This window comes from Thunnus thynnus, chromosome 22 (assembly GCF_963924715.1).
Source record: "Thunnus thynnus chromosome 22, fThuThy2.1, whole genome shotgun sequence".
Lineage (NCBI taxonomy): Eukaryota > Metazoa > Chordata > Actinopteri > Scombriformes > Scombridae > Thunnus > Thunnus thynnus.
Window position 1 is genome coordinate 25,331,355 of NC_089538.1, and position 22,915 is coordinate 25,354,269.

The following is a 22,915-nucleotide window of genomic DNA, read 5'->3' on the forward strand; positions in this document are numbered from 1 at the left end:
GATGAAACCAGTGGTTTCCAACCTTTTTGGCTTTTGACGTCTTACAAAAAGCAGTGTGTAGTCGGGGTCACATTTCACATGTCTATGAGTTGTTAACAGCTCCACCAAATAGTGATTTTTCCCTCTAAACTTCTCACAACACACAGAAAATAAACTGATGAAGGTTTGTGATCCAAAACTTTGTTCCCAATAAATCTTTTCTACCTGTAAATGAGGAAGACTGTGGTTCTTTGTTGTACTATAGATAACAGTGTATTAACATTAGCAGCCACTAGAGGGCAGAAAACATCCATCAGCACCGTGTTTAAACTCTCTCTCTAGTCTCTCTCTCTCTCTCTCTAGTCTCTCTTCCCTCTCTCAACCATCCTCCAGCTCACACATCAGTCACTCTGGACAACAGATCACAGGCTGAAGACGTCCAGGACCACCTGTCTGTCTACTTGTCTCCGTCTCCGTCTGTCTGTCCATCACCTGCAACATGAAGACAAGACAAAGACTTTGGTTTCTGCTCTGGGTAAGAACATCTGAGGAAATAATTATCTATGAATTTAGGATTTATTGGGATGAAAACTGTCAGATTAGTGACAGACTAAGAGTTTGATCTGAACATTTAATTATTAATTCATTAAAGGAAACAACTGAATGACTGTATTTCATGTTTCTTTTAATCAAATCTAGTTTACTGACTGTCTGGTCATGATGCTGTCTGATCTGCATTTTTTTTTTCTAAAATTAATTTCTGGTGATTTCTGCAGCAACTTTACCATAATTACATTATAAAAAAAACCTTTCAGATTGAAGAAAAACAGATTTTATACCCACATTTTTTATACTTATGGTTTTATCATCCTCATCTGTATTAATTTTTATTAATCTATATTAATCCAGAAGTTTTGTTTTGTTGATAAAAGCCTTTCCTGTCTTTTCTGTTCATTCTAAAAACAGTGAATATGATTTACCGTTTAACAGAAACTGAAAATTAATCTTTATTGGCTTAATTGTCTTTGTCGTTGACGTTGTCAAGTATTTGTGTCATCGTGTGTTGGACAAATCCTTTTCTTCCTCTCAACCGTAATTTAAATCTATAAAGTCAAATCAATATTTGTATTTTATGTTGGTCACAGTCACCTGTTTTTACTTTTCATCATGTCTCCAACAGTCGTGGTTACTGGTTTATTAGTGGATTTATGAGTCGTCAGTTCTTTGCTCCTGGTCATTGATCACTAGTGTGTCTGTGCGTGTGCGCGTGTGTGTGTGTTGTTTCCAGCTGTGTGTTTGCTGTGTTGGTCCTATGAGCTGTTGGCACGACCTGGATAACAGCGAGTACGACTGTTGGCCTCTGGACAAACCCAACGAAAGCAACATGATCGACTGTGGAGGTGAGAATCTGAAAAAGCAGTTTGAATTTTTTGTTAAACGTTTTTAATATAATAACATTGTTTATCATAAAGTATCAAGTCTTTATTAAGGAGATTGTAGTAAACTCTAAAAAAAAGAAAAGACATGTCATCAGTTTAATCATAATTTGTTATTTGCTAGATTATATAAATTTATATAAATTAAGAAAATCATTTCTATACTTTTTTGGGGGGAATATTGATACTCAGCAAGTGACTGTGATTAAAACACATCAGAAGCATCCTGTAGATTTTCAGTGTCTTCGTTAGTTTAAAAAACAAATCTGGTGATATTCTGTATTTTTCTTCGTGTGCAGAGTCAAACTGATCCACTAACTGGTATTGTGTGTGTATCATAAACCCTGATGAACCATAGACATCTGTTATTGTCCAGAAACAATAAAAACATATCAATGAGCCTCAACGCTGCACTGGGTGACATGTTCCTTCATTAACATAAACTCTGCTATCACATATTAAATACCACAGAAATAAGGCTCATTCTGAACCTTAGCTGCACTCTGAGCTAAAATTTTAACATGTACCGTAGATATTCTGGTTTCCATAATAACCAAATTAAATACTGGTCAATTGTCTGATTGCTGGTTAATCTCTCTCTCTGTTATTCTGTGTCTCTCGCCCAGGTCTGGAGATGGCCTGGGTGGTTCGTCCTCCAGAGTTGATAAAGAGTGGAAAAGTGTTCAGCGTCACATACTCGGTAACGGCCCAGGACTCCTTCTACCGCTGGGCCGTAGAAAACCACATCTTCAATAACAAGTTAATAGACCTGTTTATACTCCACTAATGATTGAACTGGATTTAAACCAGACTGACTGGCTTAAACTTCTCTACACTGTAAAAAACTAGATTCTACTGAACTGGTCTGGTGCGTTTGTGTGTTTAGTTCCATAGAAAATGCCGAACAGGCTCGGAGGTTCTGCGAACATCACGACTGTCCCGCCAACTGGAAAGACGCTGACGGAGAAAACTGCTGCATTCATCACGCTAACATCCACTCCTGTCCGCTGGGATACATGGTACAAATCAGCACTGCCTAGTATGATGCACACATTTGTTTCGGTCTGAAATGCTGTTGCTCTAGTTCAACATCTAGTGGGTCTGAATGTCGTATATTGCACCTTTAATGGATGAATAACTAATTCTAATAAAAAGCACAGTTTTAATTAATACAATTACCAATCATTTCATGCAATTGGGCAAGATTAAAAATCTCAATAAAGCCATTAAAAGCCTTTGTAAATTCAAGGATTTGCGGAGCTGAATCTGGTTTGTTCTGGAGAAGTCCTGTTCACAGATTTTCATTTACTGGTATTTAAAACAAATTGCGTCCACTAAAAAAAAACTGCAGGTTTCAACAACATTCAACACTCAGTTATGCTAAAGATCTGAATCGGTAAGTGGTAACTCCATCTGTCAGATAAATGCCGTGATTAAACAATATTACCATCCAAAATGTAGTGGAGGAAATGCGAAAAGTCTCCAAAAATACTTAAGTACCAGAACCTCTAAACTGATATTTAGTTTTTATCAGCTAGTATTTATTTAAAAGTGACATTGTCTAAATAAATGACATTTTAAAAAGAAATTAAACCAATAATTATTAAAGAAACTAACTGTGGAACAGTTTAAAAGACAATAAAGGTGTGAGTCAACAAAATGTTTAGTTTGAACATGGATTCACCATGTTTCGCTTCTGTCAGACATCAGAGAGCATCTGTGGTCCCTGGATTCCTGACGATGGAAAAATCTTCACACACACCATCTCTACCTCCGGCAAGATGACCCAAACCAACTGGACCGCCAAGGTAACACACTCACAAGTCAAGTGCGGTTTATCTATACAACCTTATATTATATTCAGTTTCTCTTAAGGCTTTATGAGCCCGACCTAGCCAAAGCGCTATATAAAAATCTCCTCAAAAAACAGAACCAGCAGAACCAAACAGAGACAAGTCTAAGAGTCAAAAGCCATGCTGTGCTTTAAGCTAAATGGTAATATTAGCATGCTAACATGCTAATGAAAATGCTAACATTTGTTTATTAGCACTAAAGACAATGTACAGCTAAAGCTGATGGGAATGTCATTAGTTTTGCAGGTATTTGGGTATAAACCAAAGACAAATTGAAATTTTCACCAGATGGTGGCACTAGATGAAAAGTCAGAGGATCACTAAAGTCATTAGGATTCATTATCCGGGCACTATGAATGTCTCTGCCAAATTTCATGGCAATCCATCAAATAGTTTTTGGGATATTTCAGTCTGCACCAAAATGGAGCACTGGTATTGTGATAGAGCTGTGCTGCTGGAGTAGTTAAAAAACATGGGGGGGGAATTCAAAGAGAGATTCCCTCCTTCTGTGACTGGAGGTGCAAAGCTAAAGGTGGCAAATGGCCATTGTAAGAAATGAGTTGTAATAGTTAGTATAAACAAGTATAAAGTAAGTCCAATAGTACAAAATAACTGGTATAGAAATTGGTTAAATGAGTCCAGTGGAATTGTGTGCTGTGCGGTATGTAGATGCACAAGAACCATGTAATATTTGGAGTAGACTCATGATCTTGGTTTTGCTCCCTTGTTATTGTGTGCAAATGACCAAATTTATAAACTTTCACAATTTAATTTAAAACTCATGAAATATGTTTATATCATTATATGCAGATGATACACTTCTTAATGTCAATCATCAATCTTGATTCCGATTGATACTCCATACAGATTACTCAACTCCAGCTTTTAAGGGGACAACCTCCCAACTTCAACCAACTGACTTCAGTTACTTCTAAGTTAAACTTCAGCCTTCATATCTTTGACTGTTGTGCCTTGTAAACCCATTGCTCTGTCTTACAGGTGGTTCTGGTCCATGCTGGCCTCACCTCGCTCATTGCTCACATACGTGTTGGTCGAATGCAGGTTGCTCTGGAGGCCAAGAGCACTGTGCTGCCTGCTGTGGGTAAGTTTCCTCTGGATGACTTGCACAATTATTGAAACAAATACAACAAGGGTCATATGACTGACAAAGGCAGCTGAAAGCAAGTGTTTGGCATTTTATGCCTTTATTAGATAGCTTACAGTAGATGAGGTGACAGACTGATGGGAATGACATGCAACAAAGGTCCCCGGCTGGATACGATCCACATACATCAGGATTCATGGTTGGCACCCTAACCACTAAACCATGAGAGCACTCCCTTGAACCTCACTTTGGCCAGCTACTTGCTCCAAACATAAAGAGGTTAATCTTATGTGGTTATGTTTAAGTGTTATATGACAAGTTTAGCAAAAAGAACAGAAATAGTAATCTTTAGGTATCAGAAATGATTATCTTTGGGTTTAAGGTTATACCTGGGTTTGGTGTGGTAAAAGTGGAGGACAGACAGTGATTGAGTTTTTTTTAGCTATCTCCAACAGTTATATCACCATCGTCACATTGTTTCAATAGTCCAAACATAGTGTTGACATTAATGAAAATATCAACAAGTAGCTACTTACTCCTCTCTCTCACCTCTAAGTTTGTGGTGATGGAGTCTGTGAGGAGGCGGAGCTTTGTTCCACCTGTCCAGCTGACTGTGGTGAATGCCCTATGACCCCGACCACGAAGCTGGCCATCGGCCTGCCGCTGAGCCTGCTGTGCCTCTGCGTCATACTGACCGCTGTGGTGAGAACTCGCACAACACAACACAAATACGCTGACAGAAACCAAAGTAACCCAGTAATAAATATCAGTTGGTTAATTTGTCTTGTGTGTAGTGGCTGCGGTACCAGAAACAGAAGCTGTTGTGGGATGAGAGCTGGATCATCGACTTCACTACAATAAAACATGGTACTGCTACAATCCAGATCAAACTGCTTGAAACCAGTTTATTCTGCAGCAAAGTGCTCTGAAACTGGTGCAAATGGTGAGAAACCTGTCCAAAAGAGGGCTGAAACAGATCTGAACTGGTCTACACTGAGCTGGAACTTGACAGGTTTGGCACTGATAACAAGTTTAATACAGATGGCCTTAAACCGGTTTTAACAGGTCTGAAATGTGACTGTACAGGTCTAAGATGGGTCTAAAATGGCCTAAAAATAAGTTTAAACTTTTCTAAATGCATTTGAAATAGGTCTGAAACCAGTCCACAACTTTAAAAAATCTATTTTATAACCTTTGTATCATCTGTGACCATAAAAAAGAAGGAATCCAACAAAAGTTTCAGTTTTTCTGTTGACATTTTTTAAACTTATTCCAAATGGTTTCATGATGTTGGTAGAAAACATTAACTCACATGAATTCACTTTCTCTACAGATCAGGAGGCTCGTATGACCATGGGCAGTATAATGAGCGTCCCAGTGGGCAACAGTGACAGTAACACCAGCTGTGTGACTGCTCTCAGCTCCTGTACGGGACAACCAGGGACCCGAAAAACACCTTTCACCTGCACTGGGATATAGTACGCCTACCCACTTAATTACCTGTCTATTTAAACCTCATTCATGCTGTCAACACAGTTCATGCTGCCAGTTAGAAGTTCTGACTGGGTTTTATTGGAAGTGTGGCAAGAACAATACCCAACTTTCCCCGCCAACTTTTGGTACCAACTAGGATTGGAAATTAATGGGGGTTTGGGGCAAAATGCCCCTAAAAAATTTAAATTGCTGTTGAGGATGTTAGTGAAGGGATGCCTGATTGATTTAGAGATTTACAGACAATTCTCAAATGTTCCTGAGTGTTTACATGTTAGAAAATATCCTGTATTAAAAATAATCAACTTCTCTAGTGACGGCAGGACAGTGGCCATCAAGAGGATTCAAATAAAGTCTTTCTCTCTCTCCAAAACCATCAGACAGGAAGTCAAACAAGTCAGGTAAAACACAAACATACACTCGTCATACTTTCCTACCTAATATGAACCTTTCATATAACACATTAGCTGTTCTGACTCTCTCTCTGTCTCCAGGGAGCTCGATCACCCCAACCTTTGTAAGTTCATTGGCGGGTGTGTTGAGGTGCCAAATGTTGCCATAGTGACGGAGTACTGCCCAAAAGGAAGCCTTAATGATGTCCTTCTTAACGAGGAGATCCCGCTTAACTGGGGCTTCAGGTAGACACACAAACACACACAATAACATGTTTATTTAATTAAAATTACAACAATTATTAAACAAATGTTTTTGTCACTGTAGTGAAGGTTTGGACTAATCATTAATTTAAATTTCATTAGAGTGAAAAAGGTTCATTTGGGTTATTTTTTTCGCCCCGCTAAATAATCACTAGTTTTATACATTATTAAATCATATTCTGTGTGTGTCTGCCAGGTTTTCCTTCGCCACTGACATCGCCAGAGGGATGTCGTACCTCCACCAACACAGGATCTGTCACGGCAGACTCAAGTCTCTAAACTGTGTCTTAGACGACCGCTGGGTCTGCAAAATCACTGGTAATATAAATGTGTTTCATTAGTTTTAGCTTTCATTGTCAAAATAGAATATCTGGGAATGTATCTGAGTTTGCTCTGAATATTAAAAATAAAAGAAAATTGGCAAACATATCAATAGCACAAAAATCCAGTTACAAAAAAGTTAAAAGTGTTTTCTTGCAGCAGGAAACACAGAATCCGGTAAAAAGTAAAATCTGCTCTTTTTAAAATGTAAAATCTAGGTATTGTTGGTGAAAATTAGTAAAAATTTAAAACTGTGAGCCTTAATAATCAACTATCCATTAGATTTATTATCTAATATTGTATTATTGTATTGATACTTCTAAGTTTAACTTAGAAGTATCAAAGTTGAGTGTCTCATTAAGCATCAATAAACATCTGAGAGAAAAAAAAATGTTCATAACTATTAGAAAAACTAGTTAAAAAAAACAGCTCATTTTGCTGTTCAGACCATTTCAAGACAGTGTAGGCCTGGCAGATCACATTTTGATTAACATCTCCCTCGTTTTGATAGAATCTCCCTCGTTTTGATTGAATCTTCCTCGTTTTGATTGAATCTCCCTCGTTTTGATTGAATCTCCCTCGTTTTGATTGAATCTCCCTCGTTTTGATTGAATCTCCCTGGCTACTGGCAGGTACTGTGAGTTGGACAGTCCTCGGTTTTGGCTTGTTCATTTTCAACATGGCGGCCGGGTCACAAACTTTCTCGTATTAGAGCTAAGCAGTACACTAAAATATGATTCTGAAAACATTTGAGGCGAGAAATAGACAATGCATTAACAGAATACTGATACATATTTGTTTAGCTCTGCCTAGTTTGACAGTTTGATCTGAGTTTTGTGAGCCATGTGTTCTTCCTCTGTTTCACAACACATTGCTGAGAACATGAAGGGAGGAGGGAAGTATGCAAAATGATTGGTTTGTGCAATTAATTGTGTCATTTTCGTAATAAATGTCCAAGCATAACCACGCCCAATTCAAACCCAATATCAGGAAAGTTTGTATTGAAACTCATTTCTAATCTTTTTAGGTGCTTACTATTATGTAAATAAGACCCCAAATTACATAGTTAGAAGGCTGCTGTGGATTTTGGTTTCCAGTGGCTTTAAGCTTTTCCTTTAACCTCACAGGACATCAGAGATCGACTGTCCGAGGTCTCTGGAGTTCACTGATTGGAGTTTTATTTTCTCTCTGCTGTCAGATTACGGGCTGCAGATGTATCGCAGGGAGGAAGAGGGGGAGCCTCTTTCCACCTATCAGCAGAGACTCATCGAGGTGTACATGCCCCCCGAGTTTCACAACTCCAACATCGAGCCGACGTTGGCTGGAGACGTGTTCAGGTAACGCATAACTATGTCCACAATGTGCCAAACCCCGACCAGGTCTGAATCCTAACATGTAATCCTTCATCTTGTGGGGATCAACTTTACAAGTCTCTGTTTGTTTTTCCAGTTATTCCATCATTCTGCTGGAGATAGCTACTCGCAGCGACCCCGTACCCGTAAGTAACATCTGGTTCATTGGCATAATGTGACTTAGTTTCATCATATAGTCTTTATCTGTTTATCTGTGTTGATGTTTCTTTGATCATTTATTATGTGTTCTGCCTTCTTGGTCTGGTCTTGAAAAATAGATTTGTAAATGAATAAAAAAAGTACTTTGCTGTGCAGGTAGAGGAGTCTAATCTGGAGTGTGCCTGGTGTCCTCCTCTGCCTGAGCTGATCTCCAGTAAAGCCGACAACACCTGTCCCTGTCCTGCTGACTACGTGGAGGTTTGTTCACACTGTCCAAAGCTGCTTTCAACTAACCTTTATTTAATCCTTGTTTTATTACTGTATTCTTGTTTTTAAATGTTTTTATTGTCTTTTATATGTTTTGTTTTATCATTTCTATTCTATTTAACCATGCTAATTAGTCAGACTCAGAAATAAAACTCCTTAAAACAACATAAATCAAACTGAATGAGTCCAACAACAGAACTTAGCAGCTTCTTTCCCTGTGTTTTAGGTTTTGTTAAATCAAAATTATTTTCTGTTTTGTTAAAGTGAGTGAGGAACAGTGCTAATATTAGCATATTAGCTTGATACACTGAGACAGTGAGTTACAACATTTTTAACTGTTTCTCCACAAATACATGGAAGTGTGTTTATGAACATTAGATGTGTAAATGTTACCTTTTCAACTGCAAGTTTAGCAAATGTTTCAATCTTTTGTCCTATTTGTGTTTCCGTAGCTGATCCGGCGATGTCGCTCTCATAACCCCACCCACCGTCCCACATTTGAACAAATCAAGAAGTTTGTTCATCGAATCAACCCGATCAAAGTCAGCCCAGTGGACATGATGATGAACCTGGTAACAACCTGCATCAGACACACAGAGGACATCAAATTCACCGGGACGATATAAATTTTGTTCTTATGTGTCATAAACTATCACAGACATACAGTACATTGCATTCTCTTCATATGTTTAATATCATACTCTAGTGTATTATATCATATGAACTTTTATTCAATATAATATGGTCCAACTCTGTGTTTCAGATGGAGAAGTACAGTAAACATCTGGAGGTTTTGGTGGCTGAGAGGACTCAGGATCTGATGCACGAGAAACAGAAGACTGACAGGCTGCTATACAGTACGACACAAATACACTGACAGGATTTTTTATGTTAATCATCTTAAATTTAATTGTGTTGCTTCACATTGACAATAATCATCTTCTGGTTTGGAGTTGCAGGTGATAATATAACCACAAGGTTTTATGAACAATATTGGAAGTAACATTAAGCCAGCATCATCTGTATGCAGATGATATAGTTATCTATCTTGATGTTATAAGTTTAAAATCCAGCTACTACCGACATACAAACTGCCTTCAAAGACGAAACAGGCCGAAACGTTGTAAACCAATAAATGTTCCAACAGTAAGCGAGACAGATAGTCTGTGGGAGTTTTCTCATTTTTATTCAAGAGAGCTGGAGCCTCAAAATGCTTCAAGGAAATATTTTAAATGCAACAAAAACTAGACTAAAATATTTTTACTTACTGTTGGTTGAAACTAACACAAATCTAATCTAATCAAATGAATAAATTAATATACGTTTTTCTTATATGAGTAAAACTAAATCAAAATAATGTGGTTGTAACCTCCCAGGACATATATGGACTGCACTTATAAAACGCCTTTCTAGTCTTCCGACCACTCAAAGCGCTTTACACTACAAGCCACATTCACCCATTCACACACTGATGGCAGGGGCTAGCATGCAAGGTGCCAACCTGTGCATCAGTAGGAACTAATCATTCAAACACACATTCACACACTGATGGCACAGCCATCGGGAGCAATTTAGGGTTCAGTGTCTTGCCCAGGGACACTTCGACATGTGGACTGGAGGAACCAGAATCGAACCGCCGATCTTCCGATTAGTGGACGACCTGCTCTTCCTCCTGAGCCACAGCTGCCCCAGAAGAAGCAGAAAAATAATAAAGATATAAATATAAGACTGTATGTGTGTGTGTTTGTGTTGCAGGTATGCTTCCTAGGCCGGTAGCTGACGACCTACGGCAGGGGAAACCAATGCAGGCTCAGAGCTACGTCAGCGCCACCGTATTCTTCAGGTACGAAAGACATAAAATGACTGCTGACTGTACAGGTAACTGACTGACTGAGTGTGTATGTTTATGTGTGCAGTGATATTGTGGGCTTCACCCAGCTGTCCAGCAGCAGCACTCCATACCAGGTCGTGGACTTCCTCAACAAGCTCTACACGACGTTCGACGACATCATCGACAACTATGATGTTTACAAGGTGGAAACCATCGGAGACGCCTGTGAGTCACATACACAGTTACCATTAGCTACTGCTGCTTCTACTAGCAAACAATATTCCCTGTCCTTCCTTTCTCAAACTGACTGGACACTGGAACGTTGAGATTTTGCAAGTCAAAGTTCAATCAGATTGAACTCTGCATAAAACAATGGAGACGGGTCAATTCACAACCTGAAATGAATGTGTCTTGGCCTGTTCCACATAGACAGTAATGGGAACTATATTTAGATCTGACTGCACCATTAGGATATACAGTACCAGTCAAAAGTTTGGACACACCTACTCATTCAAGGGTTTTTCTTTATTCTAATTAGTTTCTACATCATAGAACAATACTGAAGACATCAAAACTACAAAACAGTAAACAAAAAGTGTAAAAAAAACCCAAGATATCTTTCATATTTTTGATTTCTCAAAGTAGCCACCTTTTGTTTTGATGACAGTTTTGAATGAGTACTACTGCCTCCAAAAAAAAACCTCTCTTAAGACATTTCAACAAAAACTGAGCATTATAATCTTCATGAAGGCAGGATGTCTGTCTGTGTGTAGACATGGTGGTGTCCGGTGTGCCTCGAGAGAACGGGATCCTCCACGCAGCAGAGATCGCCAGCATGGCTCTGGATCTGGTGGGCGTCTGTCGCACCTTCAGGATCCCTCACAAACCCAACACACAGCTGCAGATACGAGCCGGGATACACTCCGGTACACACACTCACACATACGCAAGCTGCAAATCAAAATCTCTTATTACATCTGTGTTTCCGCTACATTAATGTCTCTCACTGTCTTTAGGTCCGGTGGTAGCCGGCGTCGTAGGGACGAAGATGCCTCGTTACTGTCTGTTTGGAGATACAGTCAACACAGCGTCCAGGATGGAGTCCACTAGCGTTGGTAATGCAGAAACATCTCAATATCACTGACTGTAGATGCTAAAAGATCAAATCTATTTATTTAATTTTTTGTTAGTTATTGAACTGCTGTGTGTCCATTTAGACACTTTAAACTCTCCTCGGTGTGTTAAAGGACGATCCAATGTTTGAGATTTGAAAGTTGGCAGCTGAGCACAAAAATTTTTGAAGTTTGAGAAAAAAAAACATTTTCACAATATTCATATTTGCTGAGTGTTTATGTCTGGATTTAATTACCTGTCTACATACAGGTATTTTCAGCTGACATAAATGCACACAATTATATTATTCTACAATATGCCTAAAAGGCAAAAATAAACATTTTAGTTATTTTTCATGTTCACTGATTTGTCATACACTGTAGAAACTAGTGAACCAACCGCAGGATAATGTATATGTGTTACTGATAAAATAGAATTGCATGATATGTGTTAAGTAGTAATAGTAATTTATTTCATGATGTCATTATTAACATTTTTTAAAATGTACATAGAGTAAAAATATCAATAAGACATTAAATTAAAAGGAAAACAACAAAATAAAATGTAAAAAGGTGTTGGCTGAAGCTTTAGCTTATTATGAGGCTCCACAAAAACAAACAAAAACAAATGTTCCATATGTTTCACACTCAGAGATGGTCAAACCTCAGTTTAATATTCGTTTACCATCTCATTTTCAAACATTTTTTTTAAATTTGCAAAGCACACATCCTACACATTCTTAATACTTTGTCACAACTATTCCACAAAATAAATTTAGTCAAATTAAATTATGAGTATAATTTCAAAGATGTAACAATTTTTTTATTGCAATAATAAAATATTTCATAGTTGTTTTCTTAATAAATTGTGTGATATATGTCAGTACATTTTCATATCATAGATGGGAAGTAAAGAGTTAAAATTTTTGAGTAAGTTAAGCACTGAAGTTTGTTTTGTTTTCTTACTTTTGCATTTTGGGAGAAAATCTGTATTTTTACATCCAGATAGACTCATAAAGTTACTTTTATATATTTATTGTTTCATCTTTATTGTATTCAGTGCACATGCTACATGATGATAAATAAAATAAATACAACTTAGCCTTCACTGTGATGGAGAAATAATTTAAAACAAGGATATAGTCTATTTGAATCTTTAATAAAAATGGAAGGAATGTTTAATATGTAATTTATAAACCATTCATGCTAACGTTAGCTCAGTGTCTCCACAGCTCTGAAGATCCAGTGCAGCTCCAGTGCGTTTTACCTGCTGGAGGAGATCGGCGGCTACGCGTTGGAGTGCAGAGGGATGCTGCAGGTGAAGGTGAGCAGCCTACTTTCACCACAGTTCGGTTCTGTCGGGCAACTGGGAGCACTGGGAGCTGCCCAGTAACGCTCTGGATCTGTGTGTCTCTAACAGGGGAAAGGTGACATGGTAACATACTGGCTGGAGGGGAAGAAGACGTCTCTGGTCTCCAAGGATGTCAGCCCCGATGCCAAGACGACCAAACACGTCACCATGGAGACGGAGACGGAGATGGAGACGGAGAAAGAACGAGAGCTGTATTCATCCATGCCGGGGTTCCTGAACCACGACTCCCTCCTGGACCCGAACTGATCCCCAACTCTGACCTATGATCTGTTCAGCTGTCGTCAGTGTTTGTTACAGTTAAAATGTGTTCGGTGTTACATTAGCTGTTTAATTATGTGCCATTAATCCACCGAACAACAAGATCCCTGCAGCTAAAACACATTAATTTCCTGTTTTATAAGTAAATTCTGTTATATTTTAGTTTAGTTCGTGGCTCCTGTTTTAATGTCTGTTCAAACAACAGTCTTGTCATAATCACCACTTTCTATTTTATCATTTTCTATTCATATCATTTTCATATTTGTTTGCTATTAAGCTACAATCAATTAAACCCAAAACTTCCTCTTTTATTTTAGGATGTTGATACAAAATCAGCACTTCCTCCATATTGACATGTCGTCTTGATAAATTCAGTATTACGTCCATTTGTACTTTTTCCCCAAATGCTGTTAAACTACCACGAACAGTTAATTACAGTATGAAAACATTATTTCTGTTAAAATAGAAAGTGACAGAGTATAACTGATGTAGGTTTTTCAGTCATTAACTACTTCTGCATATTTTTAGCTACAGAAACCATTTAAATATCAAAACGTTCAGCTTTTTAAGGACAAAACTGCAATTATTCAGATTCTTTGTAACTTTTATACTTTTTAAGATTTCTAATGTCTGTCTATGGGAGTGTATTTATAGTCATTGATATTAACTAAAAGTATTCATCCTTCATGGACAGGTGTCTCATGTAGAAATGCTCAACATATTAAAACATGGTACCAACAGCGCCACCATGTGGTCGTTTATCACGTGTTTTATGTTTTGACCAATTACTCATGAACCATGAGGTCTATCAAAACAATATTTGCACAGTTTGTTCCTTGGATGAAGCTGATTCCACTGATTTAGGCCACGCCCATTTGTACCTATTAAATTCTTCCACCATTTTGGATTTTTCTAGTAAATACATTTTTTGCTTCAGTTGGCGCATATTTCATCTAATCTTCACCAAACTTGGTACATATTATATTTAGATGACCTTGAACTAAATTTATGAGCTCACTGTCTGTAATTGGTTACCAAACTTGTGAAGACGTGGCCTGATTCACTTAATGGGCCATAACTCTAAATTGGATTGCAGTTCTTCAAAAAATGTAAATATTCTGGTTGTTTTAAGTAATTACTTATTTATAATTATAATTATATAATTCATTTCATAACTTCATAATATAATGCATTTATAATTATAAATATGTAATTTAATAATAATTTACTTATTTATTATAAGATTACAGTTATATTTTTTAATTATATATTTATTAATACCCCCAGCTATTATTTAAATACTGGCTTCTCATTTGGCTTTTTAGGGGTTAAACTTGTATTCCTGAAACAGTATTTCATAAAAACATATTTACTGCATTACTTTAGAGACATTAGTGTTAATTATAGTAAACTGTTGCTGCTGCATTTTAAAGCTTGTAGCAAGAAATTAACGATTTAGTAGCTTAATAACTGAACTGCTGGGCTTCAGTAACCGTTAGGACTGTTTAAAAAAAATGATTTGCAGTTTAATTTTGGTTTTCAGTTAAATAATCCAACATTAAAATCCTAAAACTGATGTTGTGTTACATGTAATGTTCAGACTGTGGTCACTTGTTATAAATGGTGCAGTTTTATTTTTCTCGTCTGTCTGTTTTGGTCTCCAGTTTTATAAAAGGTAAATATGTATTATTTATTTATTTGTATCCTCATCAGCCACTAACGAGGTAGCAACAAGTAAACATTACATCATCATGCAAAACAATAATGTGATCGGTCCGAGGCAAAAAAAGAACAAAACAACAAACAAAACAACAATGAATCAACAACAATAAAACTACTAATAACAATAACAACAAGTACCCACACTTTATCTTAATTATACTTAATAATTAAATATTAATGGGACATAAAGTCAGTAAAAGCATCTGATACAGTTAAAAAATGGTACTAACAACATTTACAGTGACGAAGAGTAAAAATACACAGAAATTCATCCTAAATGATACAATAATAATAATAATAATAATAATAATAATAATGATAATAATAATCACATATTCTGTAGTAAAACGTGTTCTAATCAGAGACAACATGTGACAGGAAGAACAGGAATCAGCGGCTGGTGTTTCTTCGTAGATGCTTCATGTCTGATGTTGTCGCCCTGCAGAGATGTTTGAGACAGGAAGTGAAAAACAACTTCCTGGTTGATGTCCAGTATTAAAGAGTTCATGACATAAGTTTTGTTTCTGGGACTTTTTATAGTTTTAATGACCTAAAGATGAATTTACACTCTCACGACACAACATCTTTAGATCTTGTGAATTAAAATAAAAATGGATTTAATATTCTTCCCTCCAAAAAATCCTTCAGAGCACATCGGAATAAACGGTTAAATGAACAAAATGAACAAATGGAAAATGATTAAAACTACTTCAGATTATTATTATTTATTTTCTGGTGGGCAGTCAAACATTTCTTAGACATCAGTATCATCCTGATCCTGATCCTGATCCTGATCCTGATCCTGATCCTGATCCTGATCCTGAACCAGTGTGAATAACGAGGTTAATTAACATCTCTGTTGGCTGGATGTTTCCTATAAATATTCATGTCACATTGTCGAGCAGATGGAAGACTTGAAGAGACGAACGCCAGCAGATTTGTTTACCTGTTAACAGCCAAGATGGAGGACGTGACAACAGATGGACGGAAGGACGAAGAGGAGGAGGAGGAGGAGGAGGAGGAGGAGGAGGAGGAGGAGGAGAGGACCTCAGAGAGCTGATGAGAGGAGGTGAACAGAGAGAGACGGATGTTGTAACTCATCCAGATTTTGCTGTTGAAGATGACAGAAATAAATAATTTGGGTGTCAGCTGGTGGATTTTATAGAAACTAAAAGCTTCTTCAGATAATAAATGATGTTTATTATTAGTATTGATAATAATATTGATTGTTTTCACTCCTGTAACTCTGTTGGACTCATGATGGACAATTTATTTTTTTTAAAGAACCAGATATATATCAGCTTTTTTATTGCATTTGTTCTTTTTTCTTGTCAACATTTGCCGCCTACATTTCCCACAATGCAACTCAAGTGTTGTTAAGAGTGTTTCACTAGTTATTCTGACTCCAAACAGGTTTTCTTCATCTTCAAAGAAGAAAAAGATGAATTTAATATCAAATATTCAGCAGTTAAAACAAGTTCAGTTGATTCTAATGATGTTTGTGTAACGTTGAACACACATCAATTGATTGATTGATCGATCGATCAGATCTTATATGAACATGAGAAAACTCCAGATAACAAAATCTAAAATAAAACAGCTTCCACAGGTTTGTTTGATCTGTTACATATTGTTTTATATTGAATATTAAATATATTATCAATTAAAATATTAATATTAAATATATTTTGTCTTTTTATTTCAACATATTTGTAAATGTGATTAACAGAGTCGAGTACTGAGTGATCACGGACTCATCTGCATGAGAGGACTGAATACAAACACAGCTGCAAACGGCAGCTCACACACACACACACACACACACACACACACACTAAGGGCTCAGGTGTTGTAGAGAAACTCGACTCTTTACATTCGTATAAAATCTAATAAAACTTCTTTGAATGTTTGAATTCAAACTGAAACATTTATATTTGAATATTTACACACGTATCAGCCTCACGGTGGCGTCAGCAGGAGACATGAACGAAGCAGATTTCATAATCGATTAGTTAGTTGAGATATTTCAGTGTCATAGAAACATGGCTGCTGCGTCGTCATGGTGACAGAGGAACACTGGATGAGCTCTGTGATTGGCTGCTCTGATTTAAAACCGACTAAACTAAATGAATCGTTGTGTTTTATTGATATTTTATTTACTTCCTGATTATTTCAGGTCCGAGAAATGTTGCAATGTTATATGTGTAAACATAATAATAATAATAACAATAACAATAATCTTGTAGTATTGACACATTCTGGATCAAGTCTTGTTGTTACACCTTATTATAAAATATTTAACGCTCTGTATGTTTTGTCCAATAACAGAAATACAAAGTGACTTATTGGGAATATGAAGGAGTATTTATTTCCTGTAACTGTTTTCCAAAACATGAATTCAAATATCAGAAACATGTTTTGAGATGTTATGAAGGATAAAGGAACAATGTTTGGTTTAAATGATTAGATTGTTTTTATCTGGTCAAACCCAGCAGAGAGATGCTGAACTGGTTTTTAATTACACATCAGAGTGTGTGTGTGTGTGTGTGTGTATATGTGTGTGTGTGTATGTGTGTGTGTGTGTGTGTGTGTTTGAAGTGTTTTGTTAATAGGATGTTTATTCACCTAAAAGAGCCTCTCCACTCTCTCTCTCTCTCTCTCCTGGTTTCTCTTTAGCTCGCTCGCCCTCACTCACCCATTCAGTTAACAGCATTTACATATCTGAGAACACACACACACACACACACACACACACACACACACACACACATCAAAGACAGTGTGTCATGGTTATACAACAGTGTGTTTCACAGGTTTTTACTTACTGAATACATCAGACGACACACGTCTGTTTCCGTTCGCTTGTTTTTGTTTAGAATAAATCTGATTCGACGGTTTTCGTTCAACACGGATCAACTGAAAAATCTTTAATGTCAAAGTGGAAACAAAACGAAGACGAGACGTAAAAAACATACAAAACAAATAGAAAACAAAACATGTTAAACAACATGAAACATAAAACAGTTTTCTGCTGATTCTATCAGTAATAACGACGTCTGTGAACACATGATGTCACTAAAAACACACCTCAGTCCTTTAAACACATATTTATTCTTGTCTTTATTACACAAAACATTCCCGTTGACATTCTCCATCAATAACTCAGTTTATCAATCCAAAATGTTTTCGTTTCATTTTCTTTGGAATATGAAGAAGAAAAACAGATAAACAATCAAACTGATTATAAAAATAGTTGCAGATTCTTTCAATCGTCTAATTAATGAATCAACTAATTGTTGATGAAACATCGATAAAGAGCTTCTGACTTCATATTAACTTCATCAAAACATTCTTATATAAAAGAAGCGCGATGTGTTAATGAAGAGATGTTTTACCGGCCAGTAAGAAGCGATCAATAATCTGTCCTTTCATGCTGATGATCAGTTATCTCTTGTTGAGCTCTGATGCAGGATGACATCACTAAAACTGTCCAATCAATGAGCTCCATGTCAGTCATGTGACTTCATGTTGACAGTTTGTAGTTTGGTGGTAAAAAGACGTTTTTCCTGGAACCGAACTGCAGTTTCCTGTTTTCATCTCGTCTCTTCGGTGCAAACTGGACATCTGGGTAATGAAGTCCTCGATGGCGGGAAACCAAACACGTCGAAATGACCTCCAGAGACGGTTTCATCCACGAAAACTCAGAAATCTCTGATGTTCACTCAGGAAACAGAGTTTCTTTAGTTTCAGGTTCGTTCCGGTCCTGAGACGTTTGAACAACGTGGTTCAGTCTCTTCAGGTCTGTCAGAGGTCTGAACCCTCAGCAGGGTCACATCTGAGACCAGTTGAGACCAACTGAGACCGGCTGAGACCAGCTGAGACCAGCTGAGACCAGCTGAGACCAGCTGAGACCGGTTGAGACCGGCTGAGACCAGCTGAGACCAACTGAGACCAGCTGAGACCAGCTGAGACCAACTGAGACCGGCTGAGACCGGCTGAGACCAGCTGAGACTGGCTGAGACCAGCTGAGACCAGATCAGGACGCCGACAGCAGACACAGAGAAGAATCTGAAACAAATGTAATGTGTTAAACTACATAAATGGAGGATTTCTGTTCATTTACATCATGTTGACAAAAACAAAACGAGACACAAAGACTAAAGTGGATTTAATGTTTTTTTATAAAAGCAGGTTTGTTCTTCACAGTTTTGTATCAACATATATCAGAATATTTATTTAAAACATTTAGTTTTACTAGTAAAAATATCTAAAGTTTTTAAAGCTGTTTTCTCTTTTGTCGTGTTTTTACCTCAGATTTAACTTTGATCTGATTCATTATCAAAGAGCTAAAACAATCAATTATTACATCTGTTTGACTTTTATATTTCCTTTTTTTTTTTGTATCGTGTCTATTTATGTTTAAAAAATCATTTAAAAATATTCTCAGATAAAGACATTTTGTGATTCTTTTTTCTTCTAAACTAATGAAAATATTAAAGATTTTCTGTCTTCATCTTGTTTAGTTTAGTTGCTCTAAAGAAAATTAATCTGCAAATATTTTAACAATCACTTTATCATTTATTTGACATTTTTCAAGAAAAAATGTCAAATATTTTCTGGTTCCAGCTTCTCAAACGTGAGAATTTGCTGGTTTTTCTTTGTCATAAATGACAGAAAATAAAAAGAGATCAGAATAATAATTAAAATATTCAAATTCTGACTCTCACTTCTGATTTTTAATCAAATCTTGATGCCGTTTCTTGTCAAATTATTCTGGTAAAGAAACAAAAATATGTCAAAAGTAAAAATCTGCTTTATTTTTAACAAAATTTTATAGAATTTTTCATATCAAATATGGTATTTTGTGATTCTTTTTTCTTTTAAACTAAAGACAATTATAAATATAATATAAAAACATTATTGTTGAGTATAAAAGGCACAAACAGCGTCTAAACTTTTATAAACGAGTAACTGTGCAGAAGATTCTCCTCACTTCTTAAAGGTCTTCGTGCACCAACGCTGACCAGTATTGGCCGCTGCAGCCGTCAGTCATGCTGCAGGGGGGCGGTCCTCTTCTCCAGCATCCAATGAGCTGCGATCCTGCTGGCGTAGATCACATAAGACCAGGACAAGACCACGACAGCCAGCAAGACCTGAGGAACCAAAAAAAAAGAGACCTTAACTGTCCAAATGAACCATCTAAAGTTAACCTCATTTCATATAAAATAATATAAAATAAACTTTAGAGCTGTGAAGATTAGCTATTTAATGTTTTTCAAGCAAAAATGACAAATATTCAGTAATTTCAGCTTCTTTAATGTGAGGATTAGTTTTTTTTTCCAGCAGATGGCGCTACAGAAAACTGTACACTAAAACCACCAGACACAGGAACAGTTTTTCACTCCTCGCCGTCGCCAAATTTTCCCAGAATGACTCATGACCCGCCCTCCTCTGCCTCTGATTGGCTAGTACTCGTTATCTTCCTTGCTTGGGTTGGTTAGGTTTAGGGTGAGAATATCTGCGTCAGCCAATCAGAGGCAGAGGAGGGCAGGTCAGGACTATCACCTCGCTGTCACACTTATGAACAGTTAACTCACTGCAATATCCACTGAACCTACTAATTATATACATTATATATAGTTTAGTTTAACATACAGAATGTGCAATACAGTTCATTCATTACTGTATATTTGAACAAGCTGTAGATACTGTTCATAACCACCTACTGTATGTATATAAACTAACGTCACTTTTTTTTCTTTATTTGTAGGCTAACATTCAATATTCATCGGCACTCTTCACTTCTTTTCACTATTTGTACCCTGTTTACACTTCACTTCTCTTCTTTCCTCTCCCATTAATCATCTCACGACCCCTCAGATTTATCTGCTGACCCCTTGGAGGGGCCCGACCCCTAGGTTGGGAACCACTGGACTAAACTAGCTAACTGTATATAAAGTAGTGTAAACTAGCTCCACCTCCAGCAGCTACAACAGTAACATGCTGCTCTAACACTGATGCTTCACTATTAATAATCTAATGATGTCATATATAATAATATATCAGTCAGAGGGACCAAACCACTACTTTTACTGCAATACTTTAACTACATCAAGCTCATAATACTTATGTACTTTTACTGCAGTACTTTAACTACATCAAGCTCATGATACTTATGTACTTTTACTGCAGTAAAGTATCTGAGTACTTCTCTAAAATAACTAATATTAACATGTAGGTTACTGTAGTACTGTACTCAGTTTCTAACTAACGGTCACAGTCTTCATTTTTGCTCGCTTCGTTAGCCGTTAGCGGCTAGTTGAACGTTTCCGTTAAATGGGAGCGACGTTAACGTTAACGGCAGCAGATATCAGGTGTAAGTTAGTGAATGTACCGCAGAGTAAATCCTGTCCAGAGCTCGTCTGCTGAACGTCAACATCTTCTTCATTTAACTCTGTTTAGACCCGCCGAGGCTGAAACTCCGTTGCAGTTTGTTTACGGTTTGTTTTTTGTCTTTCTTCCTGCTCCCTCTGATCCCAGCGGCGGGAAACACCGCCATCTTGTGCTCCGGAGTCTGTTTGTAAGACGCCACAGACTCTTCTGCTAATTAAATAAGTTCATTACTGTTATTTATGGAGGACGAAAAAGGTCTTAAATATAAATAAATAGATGCAGGAATAAATAATTAAGTACATAAATAAACAATGAATACATGTTGGGAATTAAAAGGACCCAGCCTAATTAAATGAATGTCTTGAATTTATTTCTACATTTGCATACATTTGATCTAGGTTACTTCTGTGTTTCTACATTTCATTTTTTCTGTATCTCTATATTTCTTGATTTATTTATTTCTTCATTTCGTTTTTTTCTTTGTTTCTGTATCTCTACATTTCTTCATTACTTCATTTATTTATCTCTACATTTTGTTATTTCTTTATTTCGGTATTTCTACATGTCTTCATCTATTTATTTCTTTATTCTTTATTTATTTCTACATTTCATTATTTATTTATTTCTGTATTTCTACATATCTTCATTTATTTATTTCTGTATTTCTACATATCTTCATTTATTTATTTCTGTATTTCTACATGTCTTCATTTATTTATTTGTGTATACCCTTATATACAGTCTTTGTTCAGGGCAGCTAAGGCAGTAGTAGTATATCCAAAACAATTACACCTCTATAACCAGTCCTGTATTGAGTGAGGTTAGGATCTCCTACCTTATTAACATATAGACACAGAAATACAGAAATAAATAAATGAAAAAATGCAGAAATACAGAAACAGTCTAAATAAAAGATGATTTATAGAAATGTAGGAGATAAATACATGACATTCATTTAATTGTGTCCTTTTTCATTACCAAAATATATTTATTTTTGGATTATTTATGTAGGTCTATTTAATCATTTATTTCTGCATTTATCTATTGATTTATTCATACTTATCTCTATTTTTACTATAATTCCTGATTACATGCTAAACAGAGCCGTTGGCTGCTTTCTGTGGCCGTTAGGCGGCAGCACCGGGAACCAAACACTGCGACCGTTACGATAGTAACTAAAACTCAAAGAGACGATGTCTCACTCCGCTTCATTTCAGAGACAACAAACCCACCGAGTCTGTTTGAGATATAAGTCCATGTAAATAGTCATCTGTCAGTGCAAACCTGTGGTCGAAGAAGTACTCTGATCTTTTACTTCAGTAAAAGTACAGCAATGTAAAAAATACTCCATTACAAGTAAAAGTCCTGCATGAAAAATCCTACTACAGTAAAAGTACATAAATATTAGCAGCAAAATGTAGTTAAAGTACTAAAGTAAAATGACTGGTTGGGTCCTTCTGTCTGAGACATTATTATATATTTACGTGTTTGCAGATACCACAGAGGCACTGATGATGTAATCAGTAGTATAGTGTACGTGGTCACTAAACCGCTGCCAGACTATTGATTGTTGATTTCAGTTCTGCATTGAACACCTTGCAGCCCCAC

General features: G+C 36.6%; 1 protein-coding gene and 2 long non-coding RNA genes across 4 annotated transcripts; 2 read left to right on the top strand and 1 right to left on the bottom strand.

Annotated features, from left to right (window-relative positions):
• The first annotated feature begins 27 nt into the window (after positions 1 to 27).
• Positions 28 to 13,953, top strand: LOC137174665 (atrial natriuretic peptide receptor 1-like). Its single transcript, XM_067580095.1, has 23 exons — positions 28 to 514; positions 1,268 to 1,379; positions 2,042 to 2,174; positions 2,302 to 2,434; positions 3,119 to 3,223; positions 4,268 to 4,370; positions 4,930 to 5,075; positions 5,168 to 5,240; positions 5,707 to 5,851; positions 6,179 to 6,265; positions 6,359 to 6,502; positions 6,717 to 6,838; positions 8,040 to 8,178; positions 8,291 to 8,339; positions 8,509 to 8,610; positions 9,072 to 9,191; positions 9,383 to 9,476; positions 10,375 to 10,462; positions 10,536 to 10,675; positions 11,224 to 11,376; positions 11,467 to 11,565; positions 12,795 to 12,886; positions 12,983 to 13,953. The coding sequence occupies exons 1-23, from the start codon at positions 479 to 481 to the stop codon at positions 13,178 to 13,180; spliced, it is 2,613 nt and encodes an 870-aa protein (XP_067436196.1). The 5' UTR covers positions 28 to 478; the 3' UTR covers positions 13,181 to 13,953.
• A 3,409-nt stretch (positions 13,954 to 17,362) lies between these two features.
• Positions 17,363 to 17,684, top strand: LOC137174626 (uncharacterized). The gene is made up of 2 exons (XR_010925418.1): positions 17,363 to 17,480; positions 17,513 to 17,684. It is a non-coding gene; the product is annotated as an uncharacterized lncRNA (long non-coding RNA).
• A 142-nt stretch (positions 17,685 to 17,826) lies between these two features.
• LOC137174625 (uncharacterized) lies at positions 17,827 to 21,496 on the bottom strand. 2 transcript variants are annotated; one of them, XR_010925417.1, is made up of 3 exons: positions 21,309 to 21,496; positions 19,939 to 20,067; positions 17,827 to 18,982 (listed from the first exon to the last, which is right to left on the bottom strand). It is a non-coding gene; the product is annotated as an uncharacterized lncRNA (long non-coding RNA). The 2 variants fall into 2 exon arrangements; XR_010925416.1 differs by having other exon boundaries at positions 19,908 to 20,067.
• Positions 21,497 to 22,915: the final 1,419 nt, after the last annotated feature.

Bases quoted from the DNA above. Each gene is read 5' to 3' on its own strand.
- LOC137174665 (XM_067580095.1), top strand. From the start codon at position 479: ATGAAGACAAGACAAAGACTTTGGTTTCTGCTCTGG. The intron at 4,371-4,929 runs GTAAGTTTCCTC...CTCACCTCTAAG, and splicing joins CACTGTGCTGCCTGCTGTGG to TTTGTGGTGATGGAGTCTGT. The intron at 9,477-10,374 runs GTACGACACAAA...TTTGTGTTGCAG, and splicing joins GACTGACAGGCTGCTATACA to GTATGCTTCCTAGGCCGGTA.